Here is a 19,578-nt window from a genome sequence, read left to right as displayed (position 1 = left end):
TGGGGCCTTTTAGTCCCTTTGAACCACAGCCTCCCCCCACCACCCCAAACACAGGCAGCCAGTTTTGTGGGAAAAGGCTATTTCTGTAAGTAACCAACAGTGACCAGGTACCTGCCCCCACAATCCTAAAGTGCTCATCTCCTAACTCCTGCAATACAGCTAAGAGTCCTGGAGTCATGCCTAGGGTAACTTATAGATGGCTTCAATCCTAGTTGGCCCTACAGTCCACCTGAAAAGGGAAAAGTCTGTGTTTCTCTCTTCTATGATAACTCTCTCAGTATTACTTTACTTTTGCTCACCAAATGTGTAGGGGTTTTTCCCACACCAAGAAATTCTTCAACTCTTCTGTGGACACCAATCTGGTGTCCTACAATTTAACTCAATTCTGACACTATCTACCTAGAGATAATGTAGGTTAAAGTCTCAGTCCCACAAGATGCCAATTTCAAGTCCATGTTGTCACTTGTGCTACTAACCAACTGGCTATACATCAGAAGTCCCCACGACCCCCTCCTCTCGTTTTATCATTTGCTAGAGGGCCTCACAGAATTCAGGGAGACAGTTTACTTACTTAATTACCAGTTTATTATAAAGGATATAATTCAGGAACAGTCAAAGGCAAGAGATGCCTAGGGCAGGGTATGAGCATGGTAGCTCCTGCCCTCTCCACATGTTCAGTAACCTGGAAGGAAGCCCTCTGAGTCTTGGCTTTTTTTATTTTTTTAGAGGCTTCATTACATAAGCATGATTGATTAAACCATTGGTGGTTAATTAAAGTTTCAGCCCCTCTCCCCACCCAGGAAGCCAGTGTGGGGTGGAAGTGGGGGTAGGGCTAAAAGTTTCAATCCTGAAACACAGGTTGGTTCCCCTGGCAACCATCCTCCCCCACTTCCCCACCTTTTATTGCTCTTATTACTTAAGAAATTCCAAGGGTTATAAGAGCTCTGTGCCAGGAATGAGTATGAAGACCAAATATATATTTCTTATTATAAATCACAAAATCACACCACTAATCTTAGGCAGAACTTCATCCTTGGGGCATAGCTTCCAAAGCTCCCACATGTGTTCCTCTGGTGTTAGAGGGCAGGATTCCTAGTGGACCAGCCTGAGGCCTCTGACCACATCCTCTTCAGGAAGATGGGCCCCATGGGGGGAAGGGAGACTCTGGGTAAGCCTGTGATTGTCCAGAGCCCTGGAGATCCAGTTTTTGGCGTAAAGAAAGCAGCTCAGCTCCTACTACCTCCAGCTGGAAAATGAAGACAGGAAAACTACTGGGTAGGTCTGTGCCAAGGAGAAGGGCACTACAACAGATCTGAGGCTACAGCCCATTCCTAAGCAGAGAGAGAAGGGAGAAGGTCATTCAAGGATCAGAACAGTTCCTTTGCCCTGCAATGCCCAGTAATAGGACTTGTTCCATGGGTCCTTCTGTCCCCACCTTCCAAGGCCTAATGTCCCAACCTTTGTGCAGCCTTCCTGCTCTGCCCACCTCTCTGGTCCCCCTCTGTCTTTCTCTGACTGCTCACAGTCCCTCTCCTTTCTTACCTCTACAGACCCTGGGGGAATCCATGCTTCCAAGCCCTATGGAAACCTGGTCACCAGTTTCAGGCACAGAGGTGGCTCAGCTTCAGTCAGCTGCTGAAGCATTTCCAGGTCATTCAATCCATCCACAGAATTGCCGTTCACCTCCAGAATCACATCTCCCCTTTGCAGTCCTGCCTGGGCAGCTGAGCCTCCTTGAATCACCTGGGGATTGGGGATGAGATACAGAACGAGGAACACCATGGAAAAGTTTGCTGAGTGTGCTAAGGGTATAGAGGGAAGCGAAGAAGGTTCACCAGGAGGAAAATACTGATAGGGTCCAAAGCCAATGGGACATCAGTCACCTGGGAGATAAAAAGACAAGGCCCACTGGCCACATAGCTGAGTCGCAAGCCATAGCCACCACCAGGCCCAGGGTACAAGAAGCACTGGTGGGACCCACATGGGACAGAAGACACAGCTGTGTCTTCAGCTGGTGAATCCTTGGTCTCAACCAGAGAGGCTGAGCAGGTGTCCTGGGCAGAGGCAGGAGCTTCTGTGCTGTCCAGGAAGAGGAGTGGAGACAAGCGAACCTGGAAGAAGGCAGTCAGAACAAACCTGTTGCTTCTCTCTCCACCTGACCCCCACTCCATTCCTGCTCCCACCCTATTCCCTGCTACTCAATTCTCACCATGCTGAAGAAGTGGTCAGCCTCCGGGTCAACAACAATGAGGGAGACACGGGAACCCTGCGCCCGGATCCTGTACACTGTCTCCTCATGGCCCAGCCCTTCCACGCTCTCCCCAGCCACAGCCACCAGCCGGTCCCCATCTTGCATCCCGGCCCTCTCAGCTGGCAGTCCTGGGTCCACCTCCCAAAGGAACTGCCCTGGGAAATAGACATCCTCACTGCTCCTTTCCCAATTACCCCAGTGCAAGTCCAGGGACAGTGGGGAACTGAACCAGGGGTACACAGGAGGAGGAGGCCAAGGGCTGGGGCTCAGACAGAGACACCACTTATGTGCACTCAGGTACATATGTACACTTGTAAGCCCACCCCAAGGCCCACCTTCCCTACCCACCCCCAGGGCTCCCACTCACCGAGGTGACCACCAAGACCCTTCTCCTCCCTGAGCAGGAACCCGAAGCCCTGGGGCCCTTTCTCTAGGTGCAAACAGCGGGGCTTGACAGGCAGTGCCCAGGCCTCTGCCAGGGGTGCAGCCAGAGGCATTCCCAGCTGGCGACACTGTTCCTCCACATCTGGTCCTGCTACCAGAAGGGTGACCTGCTCTCCACTCTGCCAAAGCTGTGGGGACACGGCAGGGCTTCAGTATCACCTACCTGGGTAGGGAGTACAGAGGCAGTCACCTCCTCACAGCCCCTCTTCCCAGGCCCAGGAATGAGGTACTAAGGATGGGGGAGAGAAGGGCCTAGCATAAACAGTAAAGGGAAGGATGGATGATGAAGATACAAAATCAGATCAGGTGATTTGGTGCTTGGGAGAGGAGTCTGCTTCCTGAGGCGGGTGCCCCAGGCGCAGAAGAGAGAAGGATGAATGTGGAAGCAGGCAGCCATACCTTTCTGCTGAGTTGGTTATGAGTGAACTTCTCCACACTGACCCCATTCACTTCTAATAGTCGGGCCCCAGGGGGCACCCCTGCCCGCTCAGCTGCTCCTCCAGTACTCAGTACCAACCTGAAAGAACCCTGAAGTTCTAGAAGAAAAACAAGAAAAGCAAGTGTTAGTCTGCTGGCTGCCTGGAGCAGGGCTGAGATTCCCCCTCCTGACCTCCCTCCCGAACCTCTAAGCTCACCGTGGGTGACACTAAAGCCAAAACCACCCTCATCTTTCACTATGTGGCACAGACGGGGCCGGACCCCTGGGCTGAGAGTAGGACAGAGGAGGACATCATTGCCATACTGAGCTCGAGCCACATCATACACGTGCTGTGCCAAAACTGTCAGCAGCACTCGAGGACCACTGGCCTGGATGCGGAGTACCACCTAAACAGAGGGTGAGGTTGGAGCTGGCCCCTCTTGCCAACTCCCCATCCCTGGAACCTGCAATTTTCTTTTTTTTTTTTTTTAAGTTACTTTTTTTTTTAAGATTTTATTTATTTATTTTTGGAGAGAGAGAAAGGAGGGAGGGAGAGAGAGAGAGAGAGAGAGAGAGAGAAACATCAATGTGCGGTTGCTGGGGGTTATGGCCTGCAACCCAGGAATGTACCCTGGCTGGGAATCGAACCTGGGACACTTTGGTTCCCAGCCAGCGCTCAATCCACTGAGCTACGCCAGCCAGGGCGGAACCTGCAATTTTCAGTATGGAAACCAGCTTTCTGGATGCCTCTACTCAAATACTCTGAACTGGGTACCCCCAAATCCTGGGCAGTGGGGTAGATTAAGGCTTGGGTACTGTCCCCATATACCTAGAAGGTGATCCTGGCTTCTGTCCCTCTGTGATGCTATGGAACATTCTCCAATGCCAGGGGGAGTCCCAGCCCAACCTCACCACCTCAGCATCTTCATGTTCCACAACATGGTTGTTCACTGCCAGGATCCGGTCTCCTTCCTGTAGACCCTGCTGCTGGGCAGAGGATCCTGGCTCCACCCTGCACACCACATGACTGGCCTTGCCCAGCTCCTGCTGTAGATTGAAGCCAAAACTCCTGCCCTCTTCTTTACTCAGCAGACAGAAGCGAGGCCGCTCCAGGATCCAGAAATCTGGATGGGAAAGTGGGCAGCAGAAAAGGGGAAGGAAGGATGTGGCCCAAGTACAAGTCGCCTTGTCCCTAACAGATGCTGTTCACTCGATAGGGCATCAGGCAGACTTGTAGGCAGAGTGCCTAAAACAGAAGGAAACTCCTGGCCCACTCCTCTGTCCATTTGGTCACTCCCAACCAAGGCTATTATCAGAGGGAGACAGATGAGTGGTTACCAAGGAGATGGGAGGCTGTGCAGAGCTGTGGTATCTCTTGGGGAGCAGAATGGTTGCTCTGGGGGTAAAGGGGTTATCAGAGGTGGTTACCAGAAGGGTTGTGATCTTCGGCCAGGGACAGGACAGGATTATCAATGCCCAGCTTTGGGTTAAACTCAAACTTCCTGCAAGGAGGTCCCAGACTGTACTTGCAATGCTAATAGTAGCTGAAGAGCTTCCCCACCTTCAATTTCCTCTTCCCCTTACCCCAACCCTTCACAGGATACCACTTACAGAGTTAATGAAGCTGTGTCCTGAAGATCTGCTGGGTAAAAAAGGGGTGAGGGTAAGAGAGGTGCATTCTCTGGCCCTTTCCATGGTCATTAAATGAAAGAACTTAGGGAATCCCCAAACTCAGGACATGCCCTTCCATTCTGTTCCAAAAAAATCTTTCCTTTCCCTTCCTTCCCCTCCCCCTGAGGCCATGGTACAGAAATCTGTACAGGGTGTGGACCAGGAAGACAGACACTTGCACTCACCTCTTCTCTCCTTCCTGTCTATTTGCTTCATGGCTCCAAGCCCCAACATCAAGTGTGCTGTGGTCTATAATGCCTCAGCCTCCCAATCTACCCCTGACTACCCTGAAGTCCCCTATAGGGGCTATCTCCCAGCCTCTTACCTGCAGCTGCTTCCATAGTTGAATCAACAACCCTGTCCTCTGGGTAGGGACAAGGTCCACTGAGGCCAGCCAACCTTCCCATTTACCCCCCACCCAGTCCCGCCTCCTTGAAGACACTGCCTTGGAAGCAGTGGGATAATGATTAAACAAGGAGAGCCTTATACCTAGGGAAGTATTCATGCTCCTCCTGTACCCAATCCTGGGCCCCAAATTCTCTAGGCACTCCCCTGCTATCTCAGCTCCTGCTAGGTGCAAAGAAAGGTTGATTGCTGATCTACCTTTAATTCCAAGCCTGCGGTAAGAATGTATGAAAGGGATGATAGGAGTCCTATGGCCCAGCATGGCCTATCCACACCCCAATATCATGCATCTCCCCAGCCCTCACTGCCTTTGAACTTAGTACCTAAGAACTACTTGTAGCAAAAAGTGATCAGCAGTTTAATCAGAATGGCCACAAACAGTGCCCTTCCTTGAAAGCACCAGGCAGAGGCCACAGTAGGTAGGAGGAAGACAGCTTTTTAATAGGAACAAATCAGTGCACATACCTGTAGGACCACTGAGCACAAGTACCATTGTGGTTAAGAGGAGCATGAGGTTGGGGAGAAAGCACCAATGAGAGAGGAAAGTGGCTGCAGGTATCCTGAGTGTCCACAGAACGTATAAAGGCAAGAGGTGGAAGCCCTCCAACACCTCTGGACAGCAACACCCCTAGGCAGGCAGACATAAGAAGTGTGACCCCTAGTGGCACAGAGGTTCCTTGAGGGAAGCAACCTTAGTGGTGGTGTTACAGGGCAATTTAGTCATGGAAATGCCAAATCCTTCCATCCTTCTAGCCCAAGGGAGAGGATGAATGTTTCATGACCCTGGAAATTCCAAACTTGGGAGGCTTGGTTGGACATATTCCTGGAGAGTCTCTGGTACAGCTGTGCCCAGTCCTTTGCCTCCAGTCATGAAGGGATCTCTTTTTTTTTTAAAGATTTTATTTATTTATTTTTAGAGAGAGGGGAAGGGAGGAAGAAAGAGAGAGAAACATCAATGTGTGGTTGCCTCTCACACGTCTCCTACTGGGGACCTGGCGCGCAACCCAGGCATGTGCCCTGACTGGGAATTGAACTGGCGACCTTTGGTTCACAGGCCAGTACTCAATCCACTGAGTCACACCGGCCAGGGCAAGGGATCTTTATAGAAATAGTAGTGCAAGCCAGGAGATCCACAGAGGGAAGAGGTTTGGGGATAGGAGTCAAACAGTTAGGTGCCTGCTGCCACTGTCTCAGTGTCCAGGGCCTCTCAACTGTTCCAAGAGGGTCTTGACCTCGCCCTCCACTCGAAGCAGCTGGGCCTTGCGCCAAGGATTAAGGGTGGCTCCTCGATTATCTTCCAGATCCTGCAGCAATAGCTCAAGGTGGCGCTGGACCCGGCCCTGATCCCAGCTGTTGAGGTTCCGCTGGACTTCACTGAGGATCACCGACCAGTACTCTGACACTGCTGTTCCCTCTGTCAGTGATACCACAACCCGGGCCCTGCCTTCAGCAGTGTCCCCTAAGTTCCGCAAGACCCGGCGGCCCTCTGAGCTCAGCTCATTGAAGTAGAGGCTAGCAGGAGAAACAAGAGTAGATGTCATTTACCAAGGCTCTGAGAAGGAGTGGCATAGGGTGGTGGGTGGACAGAGAGTGAGGGGGTCTCACAACTCAGCCCCTGGCTATGGAATATTATGGGGTATGTTTGCAACAGGCCAGAGATAGAAGGTGGTGGCCAGTGGGAGAAAGGGATGACACTAGAATTTAGTGGGAACAGAGAGAGTAGGAATGGAGCCACCAGAAACCTAAGAGAAATGGTGGTAGGGAATCAGGGTAAGGTAAGGGCCAATCACAGAGGAGGTTGCCTCAGATCAGGTTGACAAACATCAGTCAAACCCAGGAAGAGAGGACAGGCCCAGGCACACCCCCTAGGGTAGAAAAACTACAGTGGAGAGAGAGAAGGAAGACTGAGGATGGGAAACACAGTCTCAGGCTGGGATGGGGCAATGACCAGGAATAAGACTCACTGCAGCAGCTCCAGGGAAGGATGCTCCCAGGCAGCATTGGCCAGGGCCAGGGCTGCTGTGTCACCAGCACCATTGTAGGCCACATTCAGCTCCTGTAGCTGTTGATTACGGTCCAGCTGGGCAGCCAGCAGCTCCAGGCCCTTGTCCCCAAGGCCCGTGTGTAGCAGAGACAGGTGTGTCAGTGAAGTGTTTCCTGCTAGCCCCTCCACCAGCAAGGCCACACCCTCAGCTGTCAGTGGATTGTTGGACAGCCTACAGCCACAAACACCACAAGGTTATAAGGATCATGTTAGAGACCCTGTGCTTGGGTCAAAAGGGTACACAGCCTGGGACAAGGACCAGCCTGGACACAGAAATGCAGGTCCAGGAGAAGAGGATGGAGAAATAGCAGGTTTGGCACACTGCCAGGGAGGGAGAATGGGGTAGAAGCCAGCTTCTCTTCTCTTTTCCCTCCTTCCAGTCCCCTTTGCTGACTCCCTACTCCCCCTCCCCTTCCTCTTCATCATTACCATTTCCCTTCTTCCTCTTCCTCCAGATCCTGCTGCCCCATCCTTCTTGACCTTCCTCCTTTCTCTTTCCTCATTCTCCTCCCCTTATTTGAACCAGAAATCAGAAACCCAAGAGATTGGGTTCCTAGTAAATCAGTCAACACTTCGGGAGCACCTATTGAGTGTCCAGCATTAAGGTCATCCTTGTAAAGCAACAAGGAAAATCCTGGGAAGGGATCAGTGGCACTGTTACCAGGCAACTGGCTTGAGTATTATTTTACCCCTTCCCCAGGCTGATTTTAGCCACATCAGAGGCTTTCTTAGCACCTATAGCTGGTGACATCTTACCCCCATCTCCATCCTACTGCTTGTACTGAACATGGGGGGCCAGGACAGGGCCAGACTCCTACCCTTTTACTATACCATGGGTAGGCCTGTGCCAGGTATGTTGAGGCAGGACAGACCCTCGACCTTAGGTGGCTACCAGAATGGTCAGAGCCTCCCTTCTGCCCCCTCCCAGGACACTTACCGCAAGGTGGTAATTTGGCACTGGTTGTGCAGCAGCAGGTCTCGGAGGTCCCTGCAGGCCTCCGGGCCCAGGTTGTTGAGTTGCAAGCTGAAGCAAAATGTGACCAGAGGAAAGGTGTGAAACCAAAGAAGGAATTCAGCATAGGGCCTGCCCATCCACCAGGCCCCTTTCTCACCATCCTGACTCTTGCAGTCCACACCTGTCCTCCCTTCTATTGCTCTTGTCACCTCTATGCACACCACTCTTTCATCCTACCCTTTGGTCTTTCCTCAGTACCTTTGGTTTCCCTAGCACCTTCTCTCCCCACTTTTTCACCTCCAGCCCTCTCCTTCTTCATGCCTGTGCATGAGGTCCTCACCCCAGCTTTCGAGCACGCAGGAAGACAGGCATGAGTGTGCGTAGCCCAGCAGGGTCCAGCTGGCAAGAAGCCAAGTTCACTTCATGCAGAGCATGCCTTCCACTCCCCAGTACAGCTGCCACCACTGTGCACTTGAGGGGTGTCATGCGCACACCCGCCAAGTTGAGTTGGCACAGGGAGCTGAGCACCTCAGCAGAGAAGTGCTGATTCTGGAACTCATAGTGGAAGAAGAGGTGGTCAAGGAGCTCCGGGGCGGGCAGCACCTGCCGGCCCAGCTTCCCCAGCTTCTTCTTGATGGCCTGGGCATTCTCCAGGGCATCAAGGTTCTTGATGGGGCAGCCAAGCTGAGCCAGCATGGCCCGGTTATGGGCAGAGAGAAGTCCTCCCATGAACATGGGGAAAAGCTCAAAGACCTCATCCTCGGGGGGCTCATCTGGGTGGCGCCGGGGGCCCTCTATTCCCAGGATACTGGCACCCATCTGGTCCAGGACATCATCATTGTAGTAATCCTCTTCCCGGAACATCTCCAACACCATGGCCTGGGCCACAGCCTCACGGTTTTTACCCATCATGCGCCCAAAAACTCGTGGAACTACCTGGGAAAGGAAGCAGGAGAAAGGCACTTCAGCCTTCTGCATGCCCGCTCATCCTTCACAGCTCAGCTTAAGATACACTCTCCTTGACTGCTCCAGCCTCATTTCTCCTCTTGAACTCATAGCATGATTTGTCTGATCATACCTCACCCCCTAATGCCCTCACAGAATATAAAACTTTTCATAATTTTGCCCCAATTTGATCTTTCCAGAGTCATCCTTCGACACTTGTCTCATGCACTCCATACATACATTCTTCTTAAACACCCCCATACATTTTCAAGCCCAGAGGGTAGTGGGAAGAAACCAGCATATATCACATAGCTAGTTTGGAACAGTGTAAATATAAATATACAAATATATAAATATATCTTCAACATCATCATCACAGATTGCTCTGATCTGTCATCAGTGATGACTGATATCACTCTTACTACTTCAAAACCCTGCATCACTTGGTTCCTGCCAACATCATCACAAGCCTCTCACTCTCACTCACTCTGCTTGTCCTTTCAGCTGCTCACGATATCTCCCTCTCTCTCTCTCTCTCTCTCTCTCTCTCTCTCTCTCTCTGTCCCCTCCCCGCTTCCTCCACAGTGGCAAAGCTATATACTCTTCCTAGGGTGTTTCTCCCCAATTCTCTTCCTGGCTAATCCTCTATGGATCAGACTAAGTGTCCTTCCTGAAGAGAGGCTTTTCTTATTTCCCATTAGACACTTTCAGAACCTGGAACCTTGTTTTCCAGGCACTTACCACACTTTTTAATTACATGGTTATGCTGATGTGTTTGTGTTCAGACCGTATGATTGGAAAAGGCACAAACTTTGGAGGGGGCAGTTAATTGTTTTTTCCTCAGAATCTAACATATTGCCTGGCATACAGCAGGCACTCAAATATTCATTGAAGAGTGAATGTTGGGGACATTTGCAACACCATCTCACATCCTTACAATGGTTCTGAAAGTAATGAATGGTCCCTACCCCTGGCACTAAGCCACGAGGTTGTGACACCTCCTGTAATGTCTGGTTTTATTTTTTTGCTTTTTATAGAGGAAGTTCCTGCCAAGGAGGTTACACCAATCTGGTACTGGGATGAGAAAATGTCACCCTGGGAAGCTGAATCAATAGGATCATGAAGAAGCAGTATGGAACCATTCTCTGCTGGGCAATTCTCCCTCTAAGAGAGCTTGGAACTGTGGTGGTAACATTTCCAGTGCACTATAAAAGAATGGAGGGGCTTTCTGGCATTTGTCAGGGGACCACAGCCTCTCACTGTAACCCGGAGGAGCCAAGTACATCCTCAAAGGGGTGGGATAGCCTCAGCAATGGCTATTACCTTCCAGTATGAGGTGATGGTGTAATAAGAGGTGGGCTACCTAAGCCTATTGTTATGCTTAACAATTAAATAGCACTTACTATGTACTGTACGAGACCATTCTGCATGGCATGGGACCAGCTCCCACTCGGAGATGCACAAGACCCACACCCTTACCATAATAAGGCTCTGCCCCTTACTACATAACAGGCAGCAGAGACCAAATAAATAAATAAATAAATAAATAAAAGGCCCAAATGAAAGAACATATCAAAGCTCCAGAAAAAATACAACTAAGCAATGAAAAAATACCCAACCTATCAGATGCACAATTCAAAACAATGGTAATCAGGAGGCTCACAGAATTGGTTGAATATGGTTGCAAATTAGAGGAAAAAATGAAGGCTATGAAAAGTGAAATAAAGGAAAATGTATAGGGAACCAACAGTGACAGGAAAGAAACTGGGACTCAAATCAATGATTTGGACCAGAAGGAAGATATAAACATTCAACCAGAACAGAATGAAGAAACAAGAATTCACAAAAATGAGGAGAGGCTTAGGAACCTCCAGGACACCTTTAAATGTTCCAATAACCAAATCATAAGGGTGCCAGAAAGAGAAAAGGAAGAGCAAGACATTGGAAACTTATTTGAAAAAACAATGAAGGAGAACTTCCCCAATCTGGCAAAGGAAATAGACTTCCAGGAAGTCCAAGAAGCTCAGAGAGTCCCAAAGAAATTGGACCCAAGGAGAAACACACCAAGGCACATCAAAATTACATTAGCCAAGATTAAAGAGAAGGAGAGAATCCTAGAAGCAGCAAGACATAAGGAGACCTTTACCTACAAAGGAGTGCCCATTAGACTATCAGCTGATTTCTCTAAAGAAATCTTATAGGCAAGAAGAGGCTGGAAAGAAGTATTCCAAGTCATGAAAGGCAAGGACCTACATCCAAGATGACTCTATCCAGCAAAGCTTTCATTTAGAATGGAAGGGCAGATAAAGTGCTTCCCAGATAAGGTCAAGTTCAAGGAGTTCATCATCACTAAACTCTTATTATATGAAATGTTCAAGGGACTTATCTAAGAAAAAGAATATCAAAAATATGAATAAAATGACAACAGATTCACAATTATCAACAACCAAACCTAAAAAAACAAAAACAAACTGAGCAAACAACTAGAACAGGGACAGAATCACAGAAATGGAGATCCAATGGTTGATTATCAGCAAGGAAAGGGAGGGGGAAATGGGGGAAAAGGTACAGGGAATAAGCAGCATAAATGGTAGGTAGAAAATAGACAGGAGGAGGTTAAGAATAGTATAGGAAATGTAGAAGCCAAAGAACTTATATGTACGACCCATTAGTTCCCCCGCTTTAGTTCATGCAAGTGGGAGGGGGTGTGCAGGGTGGAGGGGAATAAAGGAGGGAAAATGGAACAACTATAATAGCATAATCAATAAAATATATTTTTAAAAAATAAGTGAAACAACAAAGCATTGTTTATCTCTTTCTCTTAAATAAAATTTAAAAATAAAAATTAATGGGATCATAATAGCATTTCATATACAAGTCACCTTGTAGATATCAGAAGGATCCTTCTTCCCCTCAAAAACTTAGTACATCTGCCCTGTTCACAGCACAGTTCTCAGGCCTGTAATTTGGTTTCTGGAATGGACCTGCACCCTGGGTAGGTGGTCCTAAGCCAATTACCAGTGCATTCATTCTCCTCATATAAATGAATAAAATGGCATCTGCTTTATAAACCTGCCTCTGGCAATTTAGTTAAGACAAGTCACCACTCCTGGACTCTAATCATCTCTGGGAGAACAGATATAATAGAGTGTCTGGACCTGCAAAGCAGAGGACAGACCCTGAACTATGGTGACCCCTGCCTCCCAGAAGCAAAGACTAGGAGAAGAAATGCAAAAGAAAACCGTTTTAGGATTGTAGGATTGTTATTAAAGTCCCTGCACCCTCTAATTCCCCTCCCAGCCTCCAAGCCTTCCCCTGCCTATGGCTTCTGTCTCTCCCTTCCTTATGCCCCAATCCCACTAAAAGCCAGATTGCCCAAATCTGAAGCCAGTTCCAAAACCAAAAAAAAAAAAAGGAGGATTCATAGCTATACAAGAAGTAGCAGTTTCCTTCTGGGGGAGGAGCAAGGGGTAGATGGAGAGAAGAAGGCTGACAGCCTAGGGTCCAGAGGCTGGTGTTACCTTAAGCAGGTTGAAGAGCAGAGGTAAGGCCCTCAGTGGCAGCAGCTTGGCCATGATCCCCAGGACCAGGCTGACATCCTCTCCGACACGGCCCACGAGCTCAGCCACTTCTTTGCCCACCTGTTGCAGAGTTGTCTTATGCAAACCTAGCACGATGTAGAGGGCAGCCAGGTATTCTTGCATGGCAGGCACAGTGAACACAAAGGTGCCTCGACGCTCTGGCTCCATGCACGGAGCCAGAAAAAACCTCAGAGCATCCCAGCGGAAGACATGCAGCAGCTGAAACTCCTCTTCCGTCCTGATGCCAGCTTCTAGGCAGCCACGGACATCCTCTTCAGAGAAGTAGGTCTTGCGGGAAGACACCCCCTCATAGGCCAACTTGCCCATGGTTCGGGCAGCATAGGCCATCAGGGACAACTTAGAGGGGTCACTGCTGTCCAACATCTCCCCACTGAAGTTTAGACGCAGGAAGCTGGTGTAGATGCTTGTGAGGGTCTGGCCGGCTGGTGTGGGGGCATGTAGGAAGTGCAAGGTGGCACAGATAAGCCAGCAATAGGAGGGCAGGAAGCAGGCAGCAGTGATCTGGTGGTGCCCTTCCAGGTTCCTGGAGAGCATCTCCACCAGGCTGTCACGCTGAGCTGATGTGGCTGAGACACCCACCCCATTACTATGCCCACAGTCTGGCTGATTGAGGCGGAGCTGGAAATAGAGCTTCTGCAGGTTGGTATCAGAGAAGCCACAGATCTCGCCATAGCGGCCCACATACTTGCTGGGGATGCGGCCAATGGCAGAGGGCCGGGTGGTCACCAGAATGCTGGCCTGGGTAGAGCACAGTTGAGGGTTAAGAAAGATTTTGATATCCTGATTGCCTCACTCCCCAGAGAGCACCTGACAATCAAGTGCCCAAGGATGAAAAGATGATGACCATAATAATTATAACTAACAATTATTGTGCACTAACTATGAGCCAGCACACTGTGCCAAGCAGTTTATATGTAGTATCTCATTTGATCAATACAACTCAAGAAAAGAAAACAGAAGCTTGGGAAAGTTAGTGACTTGCTCAATGACACATAGCTGGGAAGTGGTGGGCCAGAATTTGAACTAGCCCATGGGCCTCTCTTACCCAATAATTATGTGGGCCTGGGACACAAAAATCCTTAGGTGGCAAGTCAGGGATAGAGGTGGCAGGGAGAGGCAGGGGGGACACCTACCTCAGGCAGCATATATTTGCGCAGCAGATTGACTATGATAGCAGCTGGTGCCTCTGGCTTCTCAGGGTCACTGCAAAGCCCTGTGCCTGCCAGCTGGAAGTCCAGGTTGAGGCGCTCCAAGCCATGAAGCACAAAGAGCAGGCGGGACCCAATTGCAGCCATCAGGGGCAGAATCTCTTTCAGGGACGTGTAACGCTGGGCCACAAGTTGGCACAAGGAGGCCGGAGCAGAGCCCACGGATGACAGGTCCTCACAGGAGAAGGGGATGAGCAGCTCAAAGGCTGGCAGTCGCCCATGACACCAGTCCAGGACCATCTTGCGCACCAACGTGCTCTTGCCTGTGCCCACCGTCCCATACAGAACTACTGTCTGCACCCGGCGCCCACAGGCATCTGGGTCAAAGAGATGAGACAGAGCCAATGTAGAGAGCCTGGCCAGGGGCAGCTGATGTTCCAGCACCAGCTCTGAAGGTGGGTGGAGAAGCTCATTGGGGGTGCTCTCACGGATCACAGGGTCCACGTGGACTGTGTCTAGTGCAAAGGTTGGGCCAAACTGACGCTCTTCCCTGGGCAGCCGGCTGAACCACTCAGCCAGGTTCCGGCGGTGCCACTGGATGGCTTCTGGATGGAAAGGTAAAGGGAATGGGCCACAGGAAGAGACCAGGAGATGCAAGAATTTAGGGACAGTAAGAATGATGGTAGGGTCAGGCTGCAGAGTCAAGACAGCACCAGGAGATGCTGGGGCCCAGAATGATAATGAGCACACAGAACTATCTAAAAAAATAGTGTCCAGAAAGTTTGGAACCCCTGTGGCAGAAAGTGGGGAGCAATGGGATGAGTGATGCTGGGCCTGGGCTGACTGGTTTTCATGGTTATACGTATGTGCAATGTTTATCAGAATTCTAGTCCCAGTTTGTTGAAGGTAGGGATGGTACATCCCTTCCAGGGCTTTGTATGTAGGGTGCATTATACATGTGTTGCAGGAAGACATACATGGACAGATGGAGGATGGGGCAAGAGAGGGTGGACCCACTAGTGGATGATGTTAGGGGGTCCTCTATGCCTCCTTCTTCCTTCTTGCTTCTCCCTCCAGGCCCCTCTCCCCACCCCAGCCCCCACTGGGATCCCAGCCAGCCCCTTTCTTCAGGATGACTGAGGAACCAATCTCTTTACCAGTTGCAGAGATGCTCTGGAACAACTGTCCATGCCTCCCTGATGGGGAACCACTTCTCACTGAGCTTCCATAGTGGCGTATAAAGACCCTGGGAGCAAGAAGAAGGAGTGACTTGGGGCTTGGCTATTGAGCTCAGTCACTGCACAGATTTGGAGTCCAGGCCTGTTTGGAATGATGGACTTCTGGCTTCCTAAGATCCAGGGCCAATCCTGGATGCCCAAGTTGAGACTCTCCAACTCTCACCCTTCCCTGGAATTGAGGTCTCGCCTCTAGCCCTCCAGCTCCCCACAGCTGCCTGTCTGGAACTCAGCCTGATAACTGCCAGACTCCACCCACCTCCCACAAGATCCTCCCACTGGCTGACCACTGTGACTTGTACTGTAGGATGATGCAAGCCAACTTCCTCTTAAGTCTGGTAGCTGACTCTACCTTCCTTACATCTAGAAGACCAACCTTCCCCCCAGATCAACTAGCTTGACCTTTCCCAGGCTACTCTTATACCCAGATATATTCTAAGATAAGACACTGAGGCCTCACCTAGGGGGCCCCAGGGGACACTCCCCTTTAAGGGCCCAAGTCCAGTGGATCACGAAAGGGATACTTTCATCTGCAGAGAGAAAGAAGAAAGAAATAGCATCCACATTTCCCCACCAACACACAGACTCTATGTCTATATCAAATCTCCCATTATTTGCTCTTAAAGATCACATACCACCCCTTTGTAGCTGTTGTTATGTAATTTTATATTTTATTGTGTGATTACTTGATTAACATTCATTTCTGTTCCCCCACCACCACCACCACGATGAAAGCAGGATCACATCTGGTTTTGTACATAATTATATACTTAGATTTTCATATAGCAGGCACTCAGAAAATATTTGTTGAATGCAAAATGAAATCAGATAAGTGTTCCTGAACTTAGATAGCCACAGGGATTCTGGAAGATTATCTGGTCTGATTCCCTTATTTTAGGGTGGGGAAAAAAGGAAACTCAAGGAGATGAGATAACTTGCCCAAGGCCAACAGCTAAGTGAATCACAGACCTGAGACTAGCACACCTGTTGTCTGAATCCCTGCACTCTTAGAGGCACAATCTGGACTCTAAAAAGGAAGGAAGAGGTAGAAACAGAAACCTGTGCTTCCTGCTTACCTGCTGTCTGTAGTGCTCTTCCCAGGCCAGAGTGCCAAAAGGCCCTGGACAAATGTTGGCTCCACCTCATGGTAAGAAGGAAGGTCAGAGGCCAGGGTTTACACACCACCTTCTATCCTGCAAAATGAATGGTGTGAATGGACCACAAACTACCCCACCACCACCCTCATCTCCCCTGTGCAGGCCAAGAAAGAGTTTTCTTCCTCAGGACAGCATCAGCCTTTCCTTAAATATCAGCATTGCCAAAGCCCTGGCCTGGCCTTCAGATCTCCTACCTCTTCTACATCTTCTACCTGAGTGATCCCATTTTATCTCCTATCACCTACTGCTTCTCCCCTGAGGGTTCAGGAACATCTTTCTCATGATTTTCAGCCTAGTGAATTGCTTGATTTAGATGTCCTTTTTTTAGACCTTCCTCTCCTGTCAGAATCCTAACCCAATCTTTTAAGACCCTGCCTAAAGATCCTGTCTCTCTGGAAGTCTTTCCTGATCCTGCTAAGCCTGCTGTTTCTTGGCACCTGATTCCTAGAGATGTGGCTTCTTCTGGACAGGGCACAATTAAGGGGAACTGTCTGGGCCAGGCCCACCTACCGGCAAAGCCAACCGGTGGAGGGGTGGGCTGGGACTCGCAGCAGGAGTCCCAGGGGCTAGAGAAGGCTTAAGAGAGGACTCTGGAAAGCTGAGAAAGCTTGGGAAAATTAGGACAGTGTGATAAAATCAGATCCAGGGCCACTGGCTCAAGATGAGACTCACGGGAGGGTGTGCGGTGGTGGCGTGGGCAATTCCCCCAAAATCACCCCAGGTTTCCAGGACAGTGAGAAAAGAAGGGGACACAGCAGGAAAAGTACAAGGGCTGTGCTCCCACAGGCCCAGAGCTCATCCCCCACTACTGGGTCCCAAACATTATTTTCAGTTTCCAGTTGGCTTCTGACCTAGACGGGAGAGCCTGCCAGAAAACCCACCACTTCGCAAACCAGCTTCGTCCTACGCGTCCGGCGGCCGAGAACTCCCAGCGACACTCGCGGGAGTTCGTGTGTATCTCCCCACCCCCACCCCCGGCCCCGCCCTGCCCCCTCGAGCCCCGCCCAGCCTGGCGCAGCATCCTAGGCTGAGGCGGTGGGAGACTCAGCTGGCGAGGGCATTATCTGCGGCTGCCCGGGCCCAGAAGCCCGTGGCCCCCCGGTGCCTGCTTGTTTCAGGAGGCCGCGGCGCTTCTTGCCTGCCCGCCTTGGCAGCGGCGGACACGGGAGAGGGTGATCCCAGGCCCTCGGACTCCTCTGGGTCCTAGGAGGAGGGAGACACCGAAATCCCGGAGAGCAGCCTTGGGGCAGGGACTTCATCCCGCCCCCCCCGGTCACCGCATCGTCCCCGCCCTCCTTGGGTACAGCCTTCAATCAGAACAGGCACCTCTTCTAGGACTGCCCTCTGCAGGTTACCCAGCGCCAGTCCCATCGAATTATCTCACCATTTCCCAAGTTGGGCTTATTATGCCCATTTTACAGATGGAATTACTGCATCTGGGAAGGGTGAAATGACTCGCACAGGCTAATCCATTGAGAAGTGGAAGAGCCAGAACCGGAATCGAGGGCCGGGGTCTTCCTAACTCACTCCTAAATCTCCCGGAGGCACCCAACCATGCCCGAGTCACTCTTTTTTCTGCGCTTCTCCAATTTCTCAGCCTACCTGCTGGCAGAGATCTGAGTAAAGATCTTCTTGGGTCCTTCCTTCTGTACCTTCAAACCCCAAACCTCTGTGTATGACTTCTGGTCACTTTGGTCAAGGAAGGAGGAAGAATGGGGGCAGAGAAACAGGTTCCACCCCAACCTGTTCTTCTTGTCTGGCACCCAATCATGGCCTAGTCCTGGGGCTTCCTGGTTCTCAAAACCCTCACCTTCATCCCTCTGTTTCCATATAAGTCACACCCAGGGCCTATGTAGCTGATGGAGGAATCACCCACCACCCACAGCCAGGGCATGCCTCCACATACAAACATAGGTGTATAATGTTAACAGAGGTGTGCAATAGGGAATGCATGGAGTTCCTCAGGGCAGGGTAGGAAACAGGGCTGTGTGATCTCCTTTATCTGGACTGAAGACAGTGTTGATATTTCATTTGTATATTTGTTCATCACTGAACACATGGTATTGGGGTAATACTGAGCAAGGCATGCAGGGGTCAGACATACCCTAGCAGCTCCCCTCCACAGGGCCCAAATGATGGTACTTCAGAGGTTGACAGAAGGCTTAGGAAAGCCTGGAGGAGGAAGTTATTAACTGCCTCTAGCAGAGGAGGTAACATTTGAACTGGATCTTAAATAAGTCCAGGAAGGGAAGGGTATTCTAGGCAGCAGGGAAAATGGCACATTTGCATTTTAACAGATGTTCTGAGAAGGGAATGGAAAGGAACGGGAGGAAGGAAATAGAACAGCCCAATGAATGTGGTCTCAGAGGTGACATTTTGGGCCTGGGGTACTCCTCTGGCTTCACTGCATTTACCTAGTCACTCAAGGCAGACAGGCCCCTGGCAGCAGTTACAGGACACAGCTCAGAGTAAGCTACCTCCACCCCTTCCACGAAGGTATGACAGTCATGTCAGCTTTTTAATAAGATATGATTTGACTAGCCTCTTGTAGACTGAAGTACTCTAGTTGTGCTGTGGGCATGTGCTTTGTTGTCTGACCTCAGAATGGGGTACCACGTACTATAAAGGCATCTCGTGTAGAAGAGTCTTGGTCATCTCTGCCCTCCAAAACCTTGCACAGGCCCTGATACAGAGGTGGTTACAGTGAAAAAGATGATCCCTCAGTCCAGGGATTTCACCACTGAAGATGAGTGGGTCCATTTCAAAACTTGCTTGGGTGGGCAGGGAGCATTTACACCCCACCTCTGCAGGTTGCTGGGACTGGTGAGAGAAATAGCAGGTGCTTCACAATGGCAAGAGCACCATATTTTTAAGTTTTTTTTATTGATTATGCTATTACAGTTGTCCCATTTTTTCTCCCCTTTATTCCCCTCCTCCCTGTACCCCCCTCCCACCAGCATCGCCCCCCCCCCAGTTCATGTTCATGGGTCGTACATATAAGTTCTTTGGCTTCTCCATCTCCTGTACTATTCTTAACCTCCCCCTGTCTATTTTGTACCTACCATTTATGCTACTTATTCCCTGTATTTTTCCCTGTTTTCCTCAGATAACCCTCCCCACTGATAACCCTCCATGTGATCTGTATTTATGTGATTCTGTTCCTGTTCTAGTTGTTTGCTTAGTTTGTTTTTGTGTTTTAGGTTCAGTTGTTGATAGTTGTGAGTTTGTTGTCATTTTACTGTTAATAGTTTTGAGAGCTTGTTCAAGTCACTGCTCCAAGCCTTGGTATCCTTCTCTGTAAAA

At 50.1% G+C, this 19,578-nt stretch overlaps 2 protein-coding genes across 9 annotated transcripts; both read right to left on the bottom strand.

The window, feature by feature from the left end:
- Nucleotides 1-567: 567 nt before the first annotated feature.
- On the bottom strand, nucleotides 568-5,191 carry PDZD3 (PDZ domain containing 3). Of its 4 annotated transcripts, none has more exons than XM_045838376.1 (11): nucleotides 5,110-5,191; nucleotides 4,725-4,755; nucleotides 4,542-4,615; nucleotides 4,026-4,237; nucleotides 3,331-3,520; nucleotides 3,095-3,231; nucleotides 2,619-2,823; nucleotides 2,210-2,406; nucleotides 1,884-2,111; nucleotides 1,543-1,743; nucleotides 568-1,331 (listed from the first exon to the last, which is right to left on the bottom strand). In XM_045838376.1, exons 1-10 carry the CDS (start codon nucleotides 5,189-5,191, stop codon nucleotides 1,579-1,581), a joined length of 1,521 nt encoding a protein of 506 aa, XP_045694332.1. In that variant the 3' UTR covers nucleotides 568-1,331; nucleotides 1,543-1,578. The 4 variants fall into 4 exon arrangements, with proteins under 4 accessions (XP_045694332.1, XP_045694325.1, XP_045694343.1 ...); XM_045838369.1 differs by having other exon boundaries at nucleotides 568-1,246; XM_045838387.1 differs by having other exon boundaries at nucleotides 568-1,246; nucleotides 4,029-4,237.
- Nucleotides 5,192-6,370: 1,179 nt separating this feature from the next.
- NLRX1 (NLR family member X1) lies at nucleotides 6,371-17,955 on the bottom strand. 5 transcript variants are annotated; one of them, XM_045838339.1, is made up of 10 exons: nucleotides 17,878-17,955; nucleotides 16,195-16,311; nucleotides 15,579-15,648; nucleotides 15,041-15,129; nucleotides 13,869-14,488; nucleotides 12,655-13,473; nucleotides 8,529-9,124; nucleotides 8,171-8,257; nucleotides 7,154-7,405; nucleotides 6,371-6,701 (listed from the first exon to the last, which is right to left on the bottom strand). In XM_045838339.1, exons 2-10 carry the CDS (start codon nucleotides 16,262-16,264, stop codon nucleotides 6,380-6,382), a joined length of 2,925 nt encoding a protein of 974 aa, XP_045694295.1. In that variant the 5' UTR covers nucleotides 16,265-16,311; nucleotides 17,878-17,955; the 3' UTR covers nucleotides 6,371-6,379. The 5 variants fall into 5 exon arrangements, with proteins under 5 accessions (XP_045694295.1, XP_045694312.1, XP_045694304.1 ...); XM_045838356.1 differs by lacking the exon at nucleotides 17,878-17,955 and adding an exon at nucleotides 17,157-17,219 and having other exon boundaries at nucleotides 16,195-16,306; XM_045838348.1 differs by lacking the exon at nucleotides 17,878-17,955 and adding an exon at nucleotides 17,127-17,204.
- Between the last annotated feature and the right edge of the window lie 1,623 nt (nucleotides 17,956-19,578).

This window comes from Phyllostomus hastatus, unplaced genomic scaffold, assembly GCF_019186645.2.
Source record: "Phyllostomus hastatus isolate PE091 unplaced genomic scaffold, TTU_PhHast_1.1 phas_contig_113, whole genome shotgun sequence".
Classification (NCBI taxonomy): Eukaryota; Metazoa; Chordata; class Mammalia; order Chiroptera; family Phyllostomidae; genus Phyllostomus; species Phyllostomus hastatus.
Note: the sequence above shows the minus strand (reverse complement) of the source record. Positions and strands in the feature narration are given on the sequence as shown.

Bases quoted from the DNA above. Each gene is read 5' to 3' on its own strand.
- PDZD3 (XM_045838376.1), bottom strand. From the start codon at position 5,191: ATGGGAAGGTTGGCTGGCCTCAGTGGACCTTGTCCCTACCCAGAGGAC. The intron at 4,616-4,724 runs GTAAGTGGTATC...ACCTCCTTGCAG, and splicing joins GACACAGCTTCATTAACTCT to GAAGTTTGAGTTTAACCCAA. The intron at 4,238-4,541 runs GTAACCACCTCT...TTTCCCATCCAG, and splicing joins CGAAGATCACAACCCTTCTG to ATTTCTGGATCCTGGAGCGG.
- NLRX1 (XM_045838339.1), bottom strand. From the start codon at position 16,264: ATGAGGTGGAGCCAACATTTGTCCAGGGCCTTTTGGCACTCTGGCCTG. The intron at 9,125-12,654 runs GTAACACCAGCC...TTCCTTTCCCAG, and splicing joins TGCTCTTCAACCTGCTTAAG to GTAGTTCCACGAGTTTTTGG. The intron at 8,258-8,528 runs GTGAGGACCTCA...ATTTTGCTTCAG, and splicing joins CTGCGTGCTCGAAAGCTGGG to CTTGCAACTCAACAACCTGG.